This window comes from Cryptosporidium bovis (genome assembly GCF_009768925.1).
Source record: "Cryptosporidium bovis isolate 45015 chromosome Unknown contig_35, whole genome shotgun sequence".
Lineage (NCBI taxonomy): Eukaryota > Apicomplexa > Conoidasida > Eucoccidiorida > Cryptosporidiidae > Cryptosporidium > Cryptosporidium bovis.
In genome coordinates this window covers 18,889-40,164 of record NW_027125010.1, presented here as the reverse complement: position 1 = coordinate 40,164, position 21,276 = coordinate 18,889, and the positions used below count along the sequence as shown (strand labels likewise).

The window sequence follows — 21,276 nt, the reverse complement described above, 5'->3', positions numbered from 1 at the left end:
GCAATAGATGAAATGGCGGGAACATGCTATTTATTAATAATGCCTACCTCGAACAAAATAAGACAAGAAAAAAAGTTAGGATAAAGCTTAACATCAAAAAAAAGGCTTGCTTAAAGTTGTCATTTATGTTTAGATAAATATGACACATGATGATAATAACCATGCTCTATTTTCAGTGAGTTCCATTATGAGGGATAAGGTTTTCTCCTGTTTTTATTGGAAAAGTGAATGTTTTGGATTAGACAGTGTCACGATTATGGATAAAGCAGTTGTTTTAGATTATGTTGGAACGACATATGGTGGGGAAAGAAAAGCAACTCCTTTTCTCTGTCTCATTGTTAAGTTGCTACAAATTAAACCCTCAATTGAAATACTAAGAGAATACATAAATAACCCAAAATTTAAATATTTGACTGCATTAGGCATTATATATTTGCGGCTCACTTCTTCATCAATTAATGTTTATAACTTGGTCGAGCATCTTTATCAGGATTTTAGAAAACTCAAAATTCGTAATTTGGATGGATCATTTGGAGTTATTTATCTTGATGAATTTGTTGAAATTTGTTTATGTGAAAGAAAATTTCTTGATCTTGATCTCCCATTCATACACAAAAGATCAGTGTTGGTTGAAAAGGGTTTACTCACATTCCCGAGGAGCTCAGAACTTCAATACCACCCCTCTGACAATTCCAGTGAATCGGATGATGAGAAAAGTAAATTATCATCCAGATCGCCGTCCCCAACTTCCTCAGAATCGAAGCATTTAGCTGAAGATCCCATAGTGAATCCCAACAGAATACCCACATATTTCAATGGAAAAGATGTTAATTTGTCCGTTGAGCAATGGAATATATACAGAAAAAAGTTGGGACTGAAACCTCTTAAGTAAGTAGTGTCAACTACCACTATAGCTGTTATTTCTCATTTTTTAGTATTATGGTTAATTTATTTTATACTTAGTTGTTTATACAACTCCCTTTCCATCGTATGCTTCTCATTGATTTATTATGTTTTCTTCTCCGAAATGTCAGCATGCACAAATTACAAGGGCGCCAATGCTGCTATTTTTTGTAGTGATTTAATTCACTTGTAAGTTCTATCATTATGCTATTACACTGAAGATTCTGACAGAAAAAAGCTCGCAAATACCTTAGGCTAGAATTTTTGAAACATAATACTAAAATATTTATATACTATTTGAGTCATTAAATCTGAAAATTCAAATAAAAAGAAAATAGTCTTAATGCTGTGTTTTGTCAAAGATGTCTTCAAAATATGTGGAAATATACAAGTATAACGATGGGTTTGTTAAAAGCAAACTATCAGGTATTTCTTCACTGGACAAAAGGCTTAAAAAGATGTTGGAGGATTTTAGGAAGGAAAGAAGAGAAGACCTGATAAATTATCACAGAGGTAACAAGGAGGGCCACGTCGAGGACAAAAAAAACAAAGGTGTCAAGAACAAAGACAAACTAAGGCATTCTAAATTTTACAAGGAATGGAAGCTTGCATCGATGTGGTCAAAGGAATTAATAGAGTATAATTGGCTAAATTTTTGCTCTAGACTGGACATAATTAAAGAATCCCCCCACGACTGGTTTATTCTTCCACTAGCAAAAGGAATTAGATGCATGGTTATTCATGGAAACGGCTACTGCGAACTGAGGGATGAGGAAGGATGGAGAATTGTTGTAGTTGAAAATTCTCCATTTAAGCATTTAGGTCTGACTATAATTGATGGTATTTATGATAAAAACACGAATACATTTCATTGTAACGATATTATAGTTTGGAATAACCTCAATATGTGTAACTCCTCTACAGAGTGCCGTTTATATATACTTAAATCAAGAATTGAGGAAAATGTATGTAATATAAATAAACAAATAAAAGATATAAATATGGCTATTTGCGGTGTTTCTAAAATAAAAAAGTCCGTTCCAAATATTAATCTAAAATTAAGTAGTTATTATCCTCTTACAAAAAACAACATTATGGAGTTGTACAGAGGTGTTGTTATTGGAAATGAGGCTTTTGATTACACTCATCTTATCTTTGTAAACAAGAATTCGTTATACCTATCTGAAAAAGAGGATTACACCTATTTGAAATTGCAAGATTGCACACAAACAAGATACATCTGGAGAGATTCTAACATGAAAAAGCGGTATGAATCAAATACATGCGATTTAAACTTATCATTTCGACTGGAACTGCACGAAAATTTATTATATTCTAGTAATAAAGCCTTAATAGGGCAGGTAGATATTAATAAACCTGAAAATATAAATGAAGCATTATCACTGGAGACCGATCAAAGAGTGAAGTTAGATGAAAGTGGATATCTAATTGTAGACGTTAAATTTAAAACAATTAATATATTAAATTTACTCGAGAATTTTACCTCTAATAACTATAATGATTTTAATATAAATGCTAGCGAGACTCTGAACAAAAATCTATTTGACATTTCCAACATTTCCGCAAAAAACAAAATGCGTTGCAAATCCGACAACATAGACTATATAATTTTTCATTGTATTGAATTTATCAACAATACAGAAAGTACCAAAATGCATAATAATACCTCCTTTTCGAACCTGGATATTGAGACGCTTGTAAACTCGTTTTAATTATGATAATCCAGTATATGTACATGCACCATTAGCAATTTGCCAACACACAGAAATAAAAAAATAGAACGCTAGTCTAGAATGACCCTCTCTCCAATACTAGTTCTTTCATTGTTCAAATAAAGCATGTCAATACTCTCCTTTTCAAAACATTTTCTCCACAACAATAGGTCTCCTCGCATTAAACCTCTGCTAATTACTTGCACCAATTGATATCCGTGTTGACTTATAAATTTAATTGGAGAAGTACTTAAATTGTTGGTGTATAGATGTATTTCTTTATAACCAAAATCCTTGGCAAAATTCTCCATATGAGCCAAAAGTCTTGTTCCTATCCTCATTCTTCTGCTTTCAACCCCAACGACAAGTCTAACTAGACGACCTATTTTTGGGTCGTCTCTATAAGGAGCGAGACCGACACATCCTACCAATATTGAATCGTTCTCTGATTTATTGGAATTATTGGAATTTTCCTCGTTTTCAAAACTCTTAGAATTATTTTCGTTTAATTCGCTGTTTTCTATCTCAACAGTTCCACCATTGTTTAGTCTAATGCTTCTTCTCCTTCTTAGAGAGTTTTTCCTTTTAACCATTTCTGCAACCCAAAAATGGTAACCTGGTGAAATCATATATAACTCGTGAACATTTCTCAAATCAGTGCAACAATTCCTAATATATGACTCAACTTCCCAAATTGACCTTCCAGTTAAATAAACTCCAAAAAGAACTAACATGGAAATAAGTTGTTTAAGGTCCAAGAATATCTTACCAATTATCAACAGCGCAATAGCATCTGCTATGTGTTGACTCAGATAAAAAAAAACAGAGGGAAATGTCAGAGATCTGAAGTGTTTGAAACACACCCGTCTCACCCCATCGCTATCTGAGGGTTCAAAATCTCTTATTACCAATTCGTAACCTCCATAAGGATTTGTGCCACTCATCTGTTGCAAAAAAAGGGGAAGAACACTCTGCCTTACACAAAATTAATTTGTCCTATTTACGAACTACCCTGTTATTTCTCTGGAACACTAGACCACAATGACAAAATTACCTTCGGTGATATTTTAATTTTATACTCATTTACTCAATTTATCTTGTATGTTTTATATTACATACGCTTCTCATTTTTACCGCCAACAGAAGCCTTTTAGGGCCCATGAGGACACAATTTACTTCTTTACCAAATATCAAATAATTTTAGTTTACGTGGATTCACCGCCTTTAATAGTGACTATTTTTTTCTGGTGAAAAGGCATTCGTGAAATTGAAATACAGTAACTCTCTTTTCACCACAACTATTATGTAAAACGAAACTCGACGCTAAAACTTTCCTAGATTTCTTTCCGGTTTGGTGTGCCATTATGACCCAAAGAGGTGCAATTTCCAATATGAAGGCTAAGTAATCTGTACTATACGACAATCATTAACTCCAGCTACGCTCTAACGATTGCATATCCTGTTTGTACGAGTCACTCATCTCAAATAGAACATCTTAACTGAAATATATGCAACCCCACAACTATTTTTCTGATGCTATCTTCACCCTTGCCATTGTTCCAAGATGATGAAGTGGCGCCACATAATTCTTTGTCATAAAAATCAAGTAACTTTCTAGGCCGGAATTATTTCCCTACAAAATATATACTTTGAGGGAATAATTTTAAATAAAATACAGGAGTCTGAATATGGCACATACTTCTTATATTTATGTGTATAGGAGTACTAGTTAAGTATATTAAAAACATATGATGAAACCCGAGACTATTAGAATAAAGGTGTTTTGTTATTTGAAGGTTACGTAAGTTTTTTTCTTGGCAAAATGTCTGTGAATTTGCTTATCTCTCTCAAACAAAAGAAAATATTTGAGAGTGGTGGAAATACAAATGCAAAATTGGCACTAAACAAGGTTGTAAGAACGGCGAGTTCTCCCCTAGTTCACTCAATGATAATAACACTATGTGTAATCCACATAGTGTTGTCAACATTAATAATAATAACTAGAGAAATGGGAAAATTTGTGCACTATTATGAAAATTATGCCACTATGTTAATTAATAGAATACTATCTGTTTACTGTTTATATGACTCGGCTGTTATTTTTACGTATGTTTTTAAGTTGGTCAGGACGAATTATAAAAGTGATTTTAGTAACTACAGGTACACAATTTTGAGAAATGTTACTGAACTGTGCATAAATATATTTGTAGGTATTACAACCATAACTAGCAGATTCAACTATATTATTGGAATTGGAAAATTAATAGGTTATATGGTTAACCTAAGGAGGTTAACCATAATATTGAGAAAGCAAGTTGGACAAAATAAACGATTTTACACCTCAGGTGAATATTGTTTAGATTTGGTTTACATTACAGATAGAATAATAGCAATGGGCCTTCCTGCATTTAACATAGAGGCAATATATAGAAACCCCATAAGCGAGGTTTCGGCTTTTTTCTCTACAAAGTATCCGAAAAAGCACATGATCATAAATCTTTGCAACGAGAGGGAGCTTTACCCCCTTGATTACTTTCACAATATCATATCTTGTCCATTCCCAGATCACCAAGTCCCAACAATAGGTTCTTTATTTATCGTCTGTTTCATTATCTTGAACTACCTTGTAAGCAAAAAGGACAACGTTGTTGCAATACATTGCAAAGGTGGGAAAGGAAGAACTGGAATGGTTGTGGTGGCTTGGCTGCTCTATTCCAGACTTTGCACAACACTAGAAGAAGCTTTGGTTTATTATTCGCACAGAAGAACAGATTTCTCAATTCCAGGGAGAGTTAAGACAATAAAGAATCCGTCTCAAATTAGGTTTATGCAATATTTCTTCTTCCTAATGAAGAATTCCTTCCCTTCTTCAGTAGATAAATTGGGTTCTGATTTTTTTTTGGAGGATCTTCAAAGGGGTTTTAAGTCAGGTTATTCATGGAATGTCAGTATTTCGGGATTGAGGAGGACCAACAGGAAAGGAGAAAAGAGAAATTGGAAGGTTCTTGACCTAATTAAAGACCGCTGTTTGTACATACCTCCTTGTTTAATTAAGTCTGCTAAAATTAAGCCTATTTCTATTGAAATTGAAGATAACTCTCAGGGTTCAGATTTTAATATTGAACCACAACAATACGAGTGGAGAATATATTTACATTCAGAATACAACCAAAATGGGGATTATTTAATCAGAAATACCTCCTCGAACACTGATTTTTCACTTAAGGCATCTTACATTTACAACAATATTAATTCTGAATTTAATATCAAAGAGGAAGAGTACTCAGTTTACGTATTGTCCAATGCCTCTTCTGAGAACTGTAATTCGCTTATAGAACACTTTAATGGCCAGAAAGAAAATATAATCACATCATTAAAGTCAAGAATTGAATCCTTGCTTATAGACCTGAAAACTCAACCATTTGAAAATGGTATCATTTCAAGATATGACGATTTTTATGGTGAATCTCAGGTTTGGCTAGACAGAGAATTTGCTATTAAAATATTTGGAAGCCATGAGTCGGATAAATCTCTTAGTTTTTTGAGTAACAATTTTATATCTGATGGAGAGGCAAACAGGCCTCCCATTTATTACTCCCGTTTAGATTCAAACGAATCCGATTTAAGTGAATTAAATCGTATTAGCCATAATTACAGTGAAAATAGGATTCAAAAAGTTCGAAGAAAGATAAGTCAATCCTTAAACGAGACATTTAGGGAGAGTAATACCTCTCTTGATTCACACGAGTCCTCTCACTTACTTAGAAGCGTCTCTCTTATAGATATATCAAATCCAGAAAGCAGAAGGTACTTAAATAAAGATACTATTACTGCTCTAAATTCTCCTTACAGAGATATTGTTGGATATCCCATCAAAAAAATGAGGGAGTGGGGAGCAGTTGGGCAGGTTACACGCAGATTTGGAGTGCCTCTCGCTCATATTTGGCTACATCCCGCACTTCTTCATACAACAGGGGATTCAAATGTGTGGACATTTTACGTAGAATGGGAGGAAAAATCATGTAGTTGGATTATTAGAGACTGCTACATCACCATTCAATTAAACAATAGAGAAATTGATATTAGATCCCCGAGATTCACTAATGCTAGAACAAAGATTACTTTCCAGTACTACTAAAAATCCTTTATTATAATAAAACAAAATCTCGAGTCGTATTCAGAATTTAAACTAACAGAAACAGACTGTTATTACGGTACCTAAAGAATAAATGCTTATAAAACTTTGTTTGTTTTTGAAGTTTGTAACACTTAAACTCTTTCAAAAACAACACGATTCTGTATGTGTTCTTTCCTGTAATTTATTATTTGAAAATGATCATTGATGTATATCTAATTATCGTTGTAAATACGGGCACTTCTTCAATTTCCACCTCCTAACTGCTATCCAAGTGAGAACATTTTTCTAAAGTCTTCATTAGTGAGTGAATGACTTTTACTGTCTGTTTCTACTCCTTTTTCAGTACTAATCTGGTCAGAATTGCTGTTACTTCGTCTATTTGGAGGTAGTTTCTGTCTGCTTTTCGTTCTAGGAATAAACCTAGCGTTAATAAAGTCGCCTTTCCCACACACTTGGTTGTTCCTAGGAATCGTTAATGGTCTAGTTGAGGAATTTATTGTTATTGAGTTTTTGCCAAGTTTTGATTCATTGAGCATGTGAGCAGTTAATGCATCATCTGAATTTAAGAACTCGATGAAAGCAAACCCTCTTGAATTTCCCTTTTCGTCTTTTGACAATGAAATATTTTTAACTTTCAAATCAAGACAATTCTGAAAGTGATCTACAATAGACTTTTCGTCCAAAGATTTATCTATGTTTTTAACAAGTATAGTAGAATCGCAACTGTTTTTCTTTTTCTCTATTTGTCTTTTTTTTCTTCTTCTAAATCTATATCTACTTTTTTCGGAATTGGCATCCTTTAAAACTTTTTCATTAACACAAAATTGCTTCGGAGCATCTGACAAAGAAACCAATATTTTGTAGTTTGATAATAATTTAATAAAATCTGAGTCATTTACAATTTCACTAGCGATTCTTTCAGATTCCAAATCAATATAGGCAAATCCTCTGTTTTCTCCACTTGAATTCTTTACGATCCTTATTTCCTTAATGTTTTTCGAATACTTTTCAAAGTACTTTGTCAAAACAAGGTCTTCGCTTATTTCCAAATCTAAAGGAAACCTCAGAAATAGTGTTCCTTTGATTTCAGTATCTAAATTTGATGATGATACGACATTTTTATCTAAATAAGTCTCTTCTTTCTTAGAATGATCTATACTTTCTTGAATAATATTGATATCAGAGTCCTCCGAAGATTGAAATAAACAGTTTGCTTCAGATTTTCTCTCAATCCTGCCTTTTTTTGGAGTATATGAAGGAGGAGGCATTGATGACTCATCGCAAGATCTCTCTGTTGAATTTGCCTCTAGAAGACTTATTGGTTGGACAGAAAATCTTGAATTTCGTTTTCTATAAGAAGAGTGAGAAGATGATGAAGAAATAGATGATAATGCTGGAATTGGTGGAATTGGGGGAGCTATTGAAGGTTCTATTGCCTCTCTTCCATCCCAAGTACATTGAGTTCTCAACTCCAAATCGCAAAGACTCCCCCCTCCAAAAGGAGATCTTTGGTGAAAACTCAAGCCACCACCAGTAGTGCTTGTGTCCATTATTTCATTTGTCTGCATTGCATTATGTTGCAAACCATTAACATTATTATAGTTGTTAGTGTTATATCCAGGAGAGCAGGGAGATACAAGAAATAAATTTTGTGGAAAATTATTTACTGAAGCACTTGAAACCATCTTTTGAAGACTTATATTGTTTGGAGTACTTGGCGGAGTAAAATTTCTTGCTATCTTGTTTACAATATTACTCGAATTTTGAATAAATGCAGACTTTATACTGTTGCTTTCAGAAGAACATTCACTCGAAGAATCGTAATCGCTTTCTGGGAGGTTTCTTCTAAATCTTCTTTTATCACGTCTAAATCTTATCTCACTTAAACAAACAAAATCACCCTCATTACTGTCTCTTGACCTTGCACTTTCAGATAAAATTTGTATTTTTTGATTACCATTAAAGTATTGCAACTTATTAACGAGAGAAGTTGAAGAGAAAACTTGATCTTGATAAGTGTCATTCTTTTTTGAAATAGAAGTACTCGATGAAATATGGTTTATAATTGGAGATAACGCATTTGAACTTAGTAGTCTTGACTTTCTTTTCTCAAAATTTTCAATCAAAGTTGATATTGCAACAGCCTTATCCCACTCATCAACAACTTTTGAATGTATTTCTTCTGGTTTTTTAGAAATTAAATCCTCTATTTTCTTCCTAAAATCATTACAATCCCCAAACTTTTCCTTGGCAATAGAAAATATCAAGGGAAGCAACATTTTCAACTTTGATTCAAAATTATCAATAATTTTCTTAATGATAGAAATTAATGTCAAAATTCCATCAGGATTCATTGATTCAAAATTCATCCATTGGGAATAAAACATTAAAACTGACTCTTCCATAAGAAAAAAATTTTCCCCCTCGATAATTTGTTCACTTTCTTTAAATAACTCAATGATCACTCCATCTCCTTCTATATATATATTTTTTAAAACTTCAAAAGCTTTTTCCTTAAATAATTTATATTTATCCGAATATTCTAAATCGTGCTTATGGTCCTTTATAACCTCATTATTTCCAATATTACCTATACAATCTCTATCCATGTTTTTTTCGGATAAACTATTACTTTCATTTGTTCCAAAGCTCTTGAACTTGACTAAATCAAAAATAGAATCTGCAATTATGGTATACATCTCAATCATCTCATTTTTCATCGACTTAAACAATTCTTTAATAATACCAAATTCAGTTAATATTTTGTTCATATAAAATTCTTTAATCTCCATCTCATCAGACAAACATAAAATTTCCTCATTTAGAGGATACCAAACACTACTGGAGCGAATTTTACAACTTGGAGTATAATGATGGCCAAGTGAATTATAATGAGATATTCTGTCCTTCGCAGCTTCCACAATAGTCCTTAAATATAGAATCCACAACTTCGGATTTCTTTCAAAATGCTTTAATGATGAATAATAAACATTTAAAAGCAAATGTGGACAATTATATGTTGTCGATATAAAATTTGCAAATTCAAACCACAAATCTATTCTCAGAGATCCGAGATCATCTAAAGCCCTTCTATAAGCCATTATAACGGAGTCCTTTGGGTCATATTTGTACTCAGTCAAAGAACCTTCTTTGTTACAAACACAAGTTGATGAGTACGAATCACCATTCATATCGTGGTCAATATTACTTGAATATTCAATTGAAATCATTTTATCCTTCTCAAAATTTATATAAAGCATCCATGCATCAAATAATTCCTGAATATTAGAGACATTATCTGTGTGAATTCTCATTTCATATGGTTTTCTTAAATTCCACTCTTGCTGACCCTTGATAAAATGTTCTTCTGCCATATTAAGAGAGTCTATACTCTTTTCAAATAGTTCCTCTTCCCAAAGTCTGTATTCATCAAATAAATCTGGAAGACCACTCAAAGGCAACGACATTTGTCTGTAAAATAAATATCTTATTCTTTTCACTCTAGTTTCTGAACACAATTCATCCAATTTATTTAAATAACTACGATAGCCGCTCCAAATTATGGGACCCTCCGACGGATGTAAACCACATTCCGATAATGCTCCTTCATAAAGCTGTTCTACAGCCAAAGAATCTCCATTATTCTTTCTGTACTCCTCTATTAATCTTAAGTGATTGTCTGCCGTAGTTGGATTTAGTTCTATATTTCTTATCAAATTTTTCATATTTATATTTTCTATTAAGTAGTCATTAATGATTCCTATTAGTATGTTGGGAGTTGTAACAATTTTAACTTGATTTAAACCAACTATTACATCAAAAGCACAATTCAGTGGAGAAATCCCACTCTAAATCTTTTGGAAAAATGCACGAGGTACATCAATATCTGTGCGAAATCTAAGAATAACCCCAGTAAATCTGTTTTAGTCTTAAATATACATTTAGTGTCAAATAAGTGATTTATTCTTTTTATATCCCACTTTTCAATTCTTTCCTCATCACCACTACTTTAAAAATCGCACTCTTCATTTCCAAATTGAAAAAAAACAATCGGCGCCAATAAACACCTGGAATGTGGCGCCATACATTTTGCTTTGTTGAAATTGCAAGGATGGGACTTTGATTTCTTCTTTGTTTTTCTTATTAAATGTATCAAAAAAATAAACATTCTGCAAACGCATTGTCGGTTTTAATACTTTTTAAAGTATTTATTTGCTAGAATTTATAATTATACACTTCTATTTTTTTACTGGAATTAGAATAGGGTGTAAATTAAAATAGCATGGAGAAGGATTTGAGATTTTGCCCAGAATGTAACAATATATTGTGTCCAAGGGAGGATATTGAACGAAAAAAGCTCCTTTTTGCCTGCAGAAATTGCGACTACTATAATTATTCAAATCCAACCGTACCAGAGGAAAATATCGTTAATTCTATAGCCTTTGATTACGTGGGTAAAGAGGATGTTCTCGTAAATAAAGATATGCACCAAGACCCTGCGCTTGGTAGAACTCACGACTGGGTATGCCGCGGCTGTGGCCATAATGTTGCTGTATTTTTCCAGTTGCCTGAAAGAGTTTGCTCAGATGCAATGACACTCGTCTTTGTTTGTGTAAGTTGTGGAGAGTGGGTAAAAGAAGATAAAAACGATGCAAAAGATGAAGATGATGAATACTATGATGATCCAGCTTCAATTTCTCATCCATATTTTATCTTTGATGAAAATTCTTTCCAACCTAAGAGTGAAATTGAAAATAATGATATTATTAAGGAAAAAGATGAAATCATGGAAGATTTTTAGCCGATATATTTATAGTTTTGAAATTTATTTAAATATTAAAATCGCTTCTTTTTTTTATTGTGAAAGTTTTGTATGTAATTGATTATATTTGATTTGCCATTTATGTGAAATACCACTGATATTGTTATTATTATCTGCATTCACTGGGCCTGTATTGTTATTTTCAGTTGGGCATTCGAACCTCCTAAAAAGTTCACCCGTTCTTATTTGCTCAACGCATGTAAACCCACCAATGGTGTTCTTGCAGCAAGGAAATTGTTTGTTATCTTTACAGGGATTTTCCGCCATCCTACATTCGTTTACGTCGTCACAGGTTTTTCCGTCATGATTCAACTGAAGTCCTCTTGGACACGTACATTGAAACCCACCACGAGTATTTATGCATCCATGGGAACATCCAGTTAAGTGTGGCATCTCAGAACATTCGTCAATATCAACGCAAACTCCACTATTGTAAGTATCATTCTCGTTTTTACTCTTTACCCCACTAATATTTAGTCTGAAACCTTTATAACACTCGCATTTATATCCACCGAATGTGTTTACACATTTTTGATCACATTTTGACTCCCCATTTGAACACTCATCTATATCCTCACATATTCTGCTTACGGGGTTAAATTTAAGTCCCGAATTCAGGCAGTTACATGTAAATCCACCTATTCTATTCTCACATACAGTATCTGCAGTACAATTATCTGTTTTCTCCAAACATTCATCTATATCAATGCAAACATCTTCTTTTTTACTATAACGAAACCCTGGGCCACATTTACAACTGTATCCCCCAATTGTATTTATACATACTTCACCAAAACCAGTACATATTCCACTATTTTCTCTACACTCATCAATATCAACGCACTTTTGGCTACTTTTATTTAGTCTATATCCTTTTGGGCAGATACACTCGAAACTACCTGGGAGGTTTCTACACCCATATTCACAGGGTCCTAAACCTCTATTGTCTTTGCACTCATCAATATCTATACAATCTTGATTACCTTTATCTAAAACATATCCTTTTGGACATTCACAAACAAAACTTCCGCGTGTATTCACACACTTGTGACTACAGTTGTGAGTTCCTTCAGAACATTCATCGATATCTATACAACTTTTCATATCTCTCAGGTTTAATCTAAATCCAGTGTTACAGCTACATGCATATCCTGGTGAATAATCTGTGCAAAGTTGTTCACATTTTGCTTCTCCTGTGAGACACTCGTTTATGTTTTGACAACCAGTTCCTTTCGTTCTACCATCCCCGGTGTATCCTGGAAGGCACTGACATCTTGGAAAGGCATTTAGGTAATCAATATATGTTTGCTGTCCAACTATTTCCGATTTACATATTGCTTCTTTTGAACAATAATTTGGCATTACACAGCAAAGACCTGCCTTATCTACATTACATTGAGTTACACCGATATTATTTCTATCTCTTGTATTGTTTGAGGCTTTGAAACTGACATATTCTGTTGTGTCCGTACGACTAGTTCCATGCACATTCTCGCTTCCATCATTTTGTAATGTTTTTTGTATATTTCCTGCGGTTGATATTATTTTTGCTGTCATTAAAAGGGTTTCTAGACTGTTCACATTTGGATTTGAATTTTTACCTGTGTTATTTCCACCTAAATTTTTATTTACATTGAGAATATTTGAGTCATTATTTATGCTCCTATTTTCAATCCCACCTTCAAGAAATGAACAATTAGTCCCCCACAAATAAATTAGTATTAGAATTATATCAAACAACTTCATATACATTTCTAACTTAACTAAAAATAATTTTTACTTGACTAACTTTATAACTTGTCCTTTTCCTCGTTATTCTACAAACTATTTTAATATGGACATCCCCAAATATCTATATACTACTAAGTTTCTTTGTTTATTTAGATTTTTCTAAATATTATGACTTTTTTTTAATCTTCAATTTTATTAAACTCCGAATGCTGTTTCACATGCATTGACTAATCTGCATGCATGCATTTAAAAAAAAATATACGGAATTTATCAAAAATGAAATTACACGAAAGTAGTTTAGTCATGGTAAATATTGAATCAATAATTCTTGGGGGAGAATATGAAAATGAACTATTTATAAATTAAACAGACGAAATATTTAGTACCTACTGCTACAGGAGTTGTTATTTCTGGAACTCATATTACTGTGGTTAATTTGATTCATAACAATATCCTCCGGATGATGATAATTTACTCCGAAATAATTATTAGTTGTTGAAGATCTCATAGTTTTAGATGATGTTGTCGAATTATGTCCTGCGTTTTTCGAACTATTATCCTTGTTTGTGTAGTAATTATTCGAGTCTACATTAACACCTGTTTGTGGCATAGTTTTCCCTTTATTTAAACTGGAATCATTTACTTGATGATTTTCAATGTGTTTCCTCGAGGAAGGTCTCATTTTTAGTATTTCCGCCTGTATTCTTTTCCCATATTCACCATTAATTCCCTTTCTTTCAACTATACTCAATTTATCAGAAACTTTAAACCCAAATATTTTAGGATAAAACGGCTCAGGACAAGTCGTTGATATATATTCCGGATAGACTTGTAAGAATATATGGGGAAAAGAAGTTCCAAAAAATGCACCATCTATGTCAATTAAATTGACATTTCTTGGATCATAAGCCTCCTGACAATTTGGGCAGTAGACTCTAACCCTTCTACTTCTTAATTCGTTTGTAATTCCAACAGGAAGTACTTTTTGACCATTACATAAAACCCTTGGACACTTTCCAAAACAACCTCTTTCAAACTTCTGCTTCATCATATGCAAACCTCTTGGAGTTGTAATATATCTGGCGTGTATTAAACCATATAATTCTCCTGCTTCTCTATGTAAATCCTGAAGTGTGGGATCTGCTAAGTCATCTTCGTCTGGTATGTTAGAAGATAATATTAATTCAATAAGGTTATCATAATTCTTTGGAAAATATTGCCTTAAGCCATAGAGATTGAATGGATCTCTAGTATATTCATTGGGAATCACTATGAAAAAGTAGTGTTCTCTCAAGCCACAGTACCAATGAACCCAACCATTCTCAGTTTCTTCACTTTCGCTGTTTGCACCCATCATACTACTCCATTGAGTAATCCCTGGTTCACCTTCATTTATCAAACCTATCATTTGAATCACATGTTACGCCTTACAAAGCAAAATAAAGTAAAAATGTAGGAATATATCTAATTCCCTTTTGAATTAATAGATTTTTTTTACTTTTATAGTCTTTTGTTTTGTTCCAAAATATCCCTTCTGCTCCCATTTCCCTCTGGCGCCAAATACTTTTTTTTGCATGTTACTGTTTACTAGAATATGTTAGGCCACTAAAAATGTATTGAAAAGGGGAAGAGTCAATTAAACTTTTGACGGTATAATAAACATTCAGCCATTAAGTATTAGTGTATTTCAGTATAAGTCTGAATGCTTCCATTGAAATCGAGTTTGAGTAGATGTGATTATAAGGTGAAATTTGGGTACCCCTTTGTAATATTTATTCCTCCAAATTATATTCACAGTTTACTTTTGAGAAAACATAAGAATTTCGCCTAAAAAATGTTTATTCTCAATAGTTCTAATATATTCATAGTTAAAATATGTTATTGATTCAATATTGATATTCTTCAACTTATTATCTAAATTTTAATGTTAGATTTTGACTTATTGCTTAACAAATTTATATGGGCCAAATGTAGGCTTGGGAAAACTTTTGGGCGGGATTTTAAAATACATTTATATAATTTAAATTTTATATTTGAAACTAGTCTAAAGACAAGTTAGTGATAATATAAAAAACTTATATAAGGAATAAAACGCATTGTTTACCGATTTTCAGACAATAAATTGATGGGGATCATCATATTTGTTTACTCCAACGACAAATTGTGCATCTATCTGTAGGTATGTTGGAGGAAAACATAAATATATCACAGTTTCGGAGGGGAGCAGAGGTAAGTGAACAATTTGATAAAGTATGTAATTGAAAATTATTTCCCGTTTTTTAAATTTTCAGGCCATTGTGAACCAGTTAAATGAGATATGCGGTGGAAATAATCCGGTAATAAAATTAAATTTTTCGGATCAAAGCAAAGAGCCCAGAAACACCCCAAACACACTTTCAAGCATATTGCAAGAATATGGTGACTCCGTGCACAATGGGGAGGGTATAGGATATATAGGTTTAGAATGGAAAGGCCCATTTCCACTACATAGTTCTATTATTCAGCATATAAAGAGAATTCAACTATTGGTTGGGAGACCACCATCACTTACATATGGGTTTTTACCTCATATAAATTATGGATATGTGGGACTAGAAAACATTCTTTATATATTTTCAATAGGTGATTTATTTGAAAATGGTGCTGAATCAACTTCTGGTTACATTTCTGAAACTTCGAATGATTCTTATTGTAAAAGGGTGAACAATGGTTTAATTGATAATACCATATTGACGTTATCACTTCCATTTCCAGTAAAAATGGTTACCGGGTCGTTTCCACGAGCAAATATATTCTCAAAAGATGTTGAGTATATTCTGTGTGTAATTACCGAGAAATCCGGCAACTTATTAGCTTTGAAACTTGATAAATGTAATTCGTATAACTTGAGAAGGTTAAAAAAATGGAATTTGCCTCAAGATGGTGAGGAAATTAATGAGTATGGTGTGGATTACAATAGTGTTTTGAATAGTGAAGGCTCTGTGGTTAAGGGTGCAGGACTAATTAATGTGTCCATAATGAAGATAAATGGTAAAGAGATAAATATGTTTCAGTGTTCTCTTCCAAATATGTACGCTTCAAAATTGCATTCGTTACAAGGCACTTTGGATGGCAGATTTTTCTTCTTTGAAGAGGAGAGTTCAAATATTTATGAATTCGTTTACCATTCAAAAGAAGGTTGGATCACACCATATTGTTATATTCATTCTCATAAAGTGAACTACACTCTATCAAATAGTTTTTTATTTAAATACACGTTTTTGAGGATTTTCCAGAGAACATTCATCAGTAAGGTTTCTGTTGCTCCTTGTGGATACATGGCAATTTTAGACTCTTCTCAGAATATTCATATTGCTAAATATTTGAATGATTCAGATTCAAGTACAATCTTGCCTTTGATAGCTCCTTGGGGAAGGATTGTAAACTCAATTGAAAGTTGGGTTTCTAACGTTAATTTAAAGCCACACCTGCTACCATCAGATTGGGACGACTATGTTTGTACAGATGAAAATAACTACAATGTTAATAATAATTATGATTTAACAGATGAAATAGATAGTTGTATGTCTCAAACTTGCCAAAAAAACTACCAAGGAAGGTTCTCCTCACCAAGTTCAATAAAAATAATTTATACTTTCAAAAGAACCGAATTAAATAAAATTCTTTCCCAATTATCTGGGAAATTTTTAAATAATGAAGGAAAGAACGAAGACTTCAGAAATTTTGTAGTAGAGGATATATGTCTTTCATTCACATTTGAATACAACCTAACAATTTCTTTATTCATGGAGAATGGTTCTATTTTACAATTTCAGTGTTCTAAAAGAAACAGTGAATATATTCCACCTTTGAGCTCAATTTCAAGCAATTGTTCAGGAGTGGAGAATCATAGCATGAGATCTCCCCTTAAGAAGTTACACATTTCAGAAATAAATAACATTTTTGAACTTAAGCCTGGTACTTTCAGTAATAATTGTGATGTAACTGTTTTTGGGTTTTGGTTAACCAATTTTATCCCTCATTCAGTGTCTATTGGGGAAGAGAGCAGAATGACAAATTCATTTTGTAGGAACGGTCTAACTATAATTACCAGAAGTACAACTTGCAAAACGGTTAAAAATGTTAATGCAAATACCGATTTTTCAAAGACTCCTTCCAGGAATATCTGCAAAGTGGAGCTAAGACTTTTTAATTCACTTCCAGCAGATATAAATTTGGATTCGAATAAATTTATTGATAACTCTTTATTTGGCCGGAATTTTTCTAGTCCAATGTCCTCAAGTCTTAGATATAATAATAATACATCTTTTTCCAGTAATTTAAAGAATAATGGTGGTGAACCAATATTTTTTGAATTAGATGAACAGATAAAATCGATTTATGAAGTTAAAATAAATTCTGATAACAGTATTGGTACCTTAGAGGAATTTCCAATATTGAATAATTCTAAGAGTTTGATTTATCCAGATGTAAATCTGGAGTACGGTGGTAACCAATTTGGAAAAAAAAATAACTATGACTTACTCGGTTGGATACATGATCGTCACATTATTCTAGTAGGAGAAACTCGTTACTTTTTATTAACTTTAAGGTGGAATGGTGTTCAACACATTATTGGTGCAAGTGGACTTTTTATGCAAATTATGCGAAATTCACAGATGAATAGCAATGTAGACAACTCAAATACGAACTTCAGGAGGCTTGTTCATCCAGAGGATTCATTTTTAACCTCCAATTATCTTTCTTTAACATCCCCTTGGATTGAGGCACTGTCTGGGGCAATTGCTTTTGATCTTAGGTGCATTTTGGAGCTCCCTCTTTTCTACAGGTCTGGCCAAGATTTAAATTTTATATTGACACCACATATCCTTGAATTGTGCTTCCTAAGATTGCAAAAAGTATCGAAAATCCTTTCCAGATCCAGAAACATTATAGGAAATGAATTATTTAATTTTACATCTTTACCAAACAACAAACTTAATCAGGAAAGATCTATTCACGAAATTATTATTGAGGAATTAGGAACGGATTGTAATATACAACTAAAGAGATCTACAACTTTTATAATAAAATCTATAGCTTTTATTGTGAATTTATTATCTCAGTTAATTCAATTCCTGATGATTTTCATTTCTTCTCCTGAAAATATCAGAAAAATAACTCTTATGTATTTGGGAAGATATGAAAACACTAATATACTTACTGAAATGCCATTAATATTTTTATTAGTTTCAAACAAAGGAATTTGCCGAATTAGGTTCTTAGTTGAATCCTTTTCAATGGCCGTAATTGGCTCAACTTCTCATTCAAGAAACTATGATTCCAATTTACTAAACCAACTAAAGTGTGTTCACTCTAAAATTGGTTGGATTTTAAGTGACAAGGCTAACCGAATTATGAAGAGACTTGCTTTGTTTCAGGACTTGTCGGAAGATCCAGACATTAATTCAATTTTAAAGAAAATAACGTCTAGAAATAAACTAATTGGAAGTTTTACAAGTCCACCGTATAAATATTGGGAGTCTTTTCTGCTTGACCAAACTCAAAGTGACTTTCTTAAGGAGATATTCTCCTCACTTACTCTCAAACCTTGGAACAGAATCGCCGACTCGACTCTTTTGTTACTTCAAACAATATCGTACTTTGAGTTATTTTTGACGGAACAAATAGAGTCCAGACAGAAAATAGGGTATTTTGAAACAAATAAATCAAATAACATAAATGTTGACTTGAACTCATTTAATACCCACATCGAAGGTATCATTGAGGCATGGACTAAGTCACTTTCAGACTCTTTTTATGATTTGTTGTCTCATGAAAGGGATAAAAAAAAAATTATTAGGAATAAATGCTTGAGTTTATTTATTCAGCCAATTAAGACCTTACTTTCCTACAGTTCCAATACTAAATTAATAAATATGTGCCTAAAATATCTTTTGAGAGATATATTGGCTCTTATTATTAAAGAATACTACTTATCAAATGGAAGTAATTCTTTTCATTGTATATGCCAACAACTTTTGAAGGACTTTCAAGTTTCACTAAAATTTGAAAATGGTAATTCTCGTGATTATAATAAACCATTTTTAACTCTTATATCTGATGAGTTAAACAGTATCCTTCAATATAGCAATATCAGAGAAAGGTGTATTTACTCAAAAGATCAATTTATTTCGGTGTTGAATGATTTGATTACTTCTGGAAATTATTCTCCATTCTACTATGTTCTCTCCTGTATATATTTGACAGGTGATGACAAGTCTTTTGGTAGCATAAAGTCTGCAAGTGTACTTTCATTTATAGCATTAGATGCAGACATTTGCTGCGGAGAAGAGTGCAGAAATGTCAGAACACGCATTGATTCTCTCAAAATGCTGAGAAAGGTTTACTTTTTAGGTGGTCGTTCAGTTACTCAAGTTGAGATTAATGTTTCAAATTACTTTCCACATTTGTTTGACGAGAAGATTACCGGAAAAGATAAATATCAAATGGACTTTTCTATAGAAAATGCAATTTCAAATGCAGATGGACTAATTTCTTCTTCAAACTATTTGCAGATTCCACTATCGAGTTACTTGGAAAAGTATTTAGCATTAAATGAAAACGGTCAATTATTAAAAACAGTCAAAACTCTTTCATCTAGAATTTGCTCTTTTTCTGAAATCATCTCTATTATAAACACTGTACCTGATTTACAACCCTTTTCAATTATTTCGGTACTATTTAATGCAAATAAAAGGAAGTCAGGGGATGATGCTGAGTTGGAGGAAATATGCAGTCTAATTTCAGATTTGCTTCTTCAAACATTGTTTCCACCAATTGGCCACACAATAAATCGTGTTAATCTCAACGACGACACAAACACTCCGATATTTCCACTTCTGAGCTATTTCTTTGGGTTTAATGGGTATCTCAATTATCACGAGTCAATTCAAAAGCTATTTGAGTTTGTTCAAACACCATTATTAAATATTTCGGGATCTTCATTGTTAGGCGCCTTGTCATTTGTACCAAATATATTCCAATGTGTTGGGCTTTCAGACCAAGAAATCATTAAAAAGTACGACCTATTTCAACAACTTTATTCAATTTCTGCGGTATTGGAATTTGGGAACTTTTACCTTATAAAAAACACAAAAAACTTGGATATAGACTGTTTTATTCCCACTTCAGTTTCACTGAAACTATGGAACAAATACTTTTCAATCCCGCACGACCTGATTTTTGATATATACATGTCACTTTTGGATTCTTGCTCAACGTCATCATTATCTTCGAGTCCATATAGCTTAATTATAAATAGAATTGCCGACTTGGAATCTCCAATCAACAATTTTGAGTCATTGTCACTTGATAATAACTCATTTACTTTGCATATTAGGAAATGTATTATTGGTGTAGCACAGAGTTGGATAAATAACTCAGTTAATCAAGAAATTGACTCAAATTACACCTCCTTGATCAAAGACTTTATGAATGCTTCGGTTCCAATAATTAAGAAGCACGATAAACAAAACGAGAAACGTATTACTAACATATCCGAGGGTATACTTTCAAAATTGTAATTTATAGTCTTGGTTGATACAAACGCTCATTAATTGATTAATTAATTTTTTAGGTCATTTTGACGTGACTATGCCTTGTTTTTTTTCTACTGTTAATTATACTAATTTTTTCCCCACACCTTCAAAAAATCATACTGAAATTAAACCATTAAAAGGTAAATTATTGTGTTAGTTACTTGAGGAATAGTCTTTATGTAATGTATTAGGTTCTTGTTTATACCTTAATCCGCAGAAAATATAGTTTTAATTGATATTAATTGACAGAGACATTTAGTTCTTTGTCAGGAAGAATGCAGAGAAAAAGTTGTAGGGTTTGGCATCACGACCTTAGAACATAAGCATATTTTCTTTTTAATATTTTTAAGGGTAACAGTTTACTTGTAA

General features: G+C 32.5%; 9 protein-coding genes across 9 annotated transcripts; 5 read left to right on the top strand and 4 right to left on the bottom strand.

The window, feature by feature from the left end:
- Positions 1 to 139: 139 nt before the first annotated feature.
- On the top strand, positions 140 to 892 carry FG379_002495 (putative PRP38 pre-mRNA splicing factor family member; the record flags this gene model as incomplete). The annotated part of the gene is made up of 1 exon (XM_067327825.1): positions 140 to 892. The coding sequence occupies one exon, from the start codon at positions 140 to 142 to the stop codon at positions 890 to 892; it is 753 nt and encodes a 250-aa protein (XP_067184659.1).
- A 373-nt stretch (positions 893 to 1,265) lies between these two features.
- Positions 1,266 to 2,636, top strand: FG379_002494 (uncharacterized protein; the record flags this gene model as incomplete). The annotated part of the gene is made up of 1 exon (XM_067327824.1): positions 1,266 to 2,636. One exon carries the CDS (start codon positions 1,266 to 1,268, stop codon positions 2,634 to 2,636), a length of 1,371 nt encoding a protein of 456 aa, XP_067184658.1.
- A 71-nt stretch (positions 2,637 to 2,707) lies between these two features.
- On the bottom strand, positions 2,708 to 3,580 carry FG379_002493 (uncharacterized protein; the record flags this gene model as incomplete). Its single annotated transcript, XM_067327823.1, has 1 exon — positions 2,708 to 3,580. The coding sequence occupies one exon, from the start codon at positions 3,578 to 3,580 to the stop codon at positions 2,708 to 2,710; it is 873 nt and encodes a 290-aa protein (XP_067184657.1).
- Positions 3,581 to 4,458: 878 nt separating this feature from the next.
- FG379_002492 (membrane bound phosphatase with 3 transmembrane domains and a dual specificity phosphatase) lies at positions 4,459 to 6,774 on the top strand (the record flags this gene model as incomplete). The annotated part of the gene is made up of 1 exon (XM_067327822.1): positions 4,459 to 6,774. One exon carries the CDS (start codon positions 4,459 to 4,461, stop codon positions 6,772 to 6,774), a length of 2,316 nt encoding a protein of 771 aa, XP_067184656.1.
- A 263-nt stretch (positions 6,775 to 7,037) lies between these two features.
- FG379_002491 (RNA-binding protein) lies at positions 7,038 to 10,499 on the bottom strand (the record flags this gene model as incomplete). Its single annotated transcript, XM_067327821.1, has 1 exon — positions 7,038 to 10,499. One exon carries the CDS (start codon positions 10,497 to 10,499, stop codon positions 7,038 to 7,040), a length of 3,462 nt encoding a protein of 1,153 aa, XP_067184655.1.
- A 557-nt stretch (positions 10,500 to 11,056) lies between these two features.
- On the top strand, positions 11,057 to 11,575 carry FG379_002490 (DNA-directed RNA polymerase 2 subunit; the record flags this gene model as incomplete). The annotated part of the gene is made up of 1 exon (XM_067327820.1): positions 11,057 to 11,575. The coding sequence occupies one exon, from the start codon at positions 11,057 to 11,059 to the stop codon at positions 11,573 to 11,575; it is 519 nt and encodes a 172-aa protein (XP_067184654.1).
- A 54-nt stretch (positions 11,576 to 11,629) lies between these two features.
- FG379_002531 (extracellular protein) lies at positions 11,630 to 13,348 on the bottom strand (the record flags this gene model as incomplete). Its single annotated transcript, XM_067327861.1, has 1 exon — positions 11,630 to 13,348. One exon carries the CDS (start codon positions 13,346 to 13,348, stop codon positions 11,630 to 11,632), a length of 1,719 nt encoding a protein of 572 aa, XP_067184695.1.
- A 358-nt stretch (positions 13,349 to 13,706) lies between these two features.
- Positions 13,707 to 14,735, bottom strand: FG379_002530 (kinase Ck2-beta; the record flags this gene model as incomplete). Its single annotated transcript, XM_067327860.1, has 1 exon — positions 13,707 to 14,735. The coding sequence occupies one exon, from the start codon at positions 14,733 to 14,735 to the stop codon at positions 13,707 to 13,709; it is 1,029 nt and encodes a 342-aa protein (XP_067184694.1).
- Positions 14,736 to 15,508: 773 nt separating this feature from the next.
- On the top strand, positions 15,509 to 20,892 carry FG379_002529 (uncharacterized protein; the record flags this gene model as incomplete). Its single annotated transcript, XM_067327859.1, has 2 exons — positions 15,509 to 15,556; positions 15,619 to 20,892. The coding sequence occupies 2 exons, from the start codon at positions 15,509 to 15,511 to the stop codon at positions 20,890 to 20,892; spliced, it is 5,322 nt and encodes a 1,773-aa protein (XP_067184693.1).
- Positions 20,893 to 21,276: the final 384 nt, after the last annotated feature.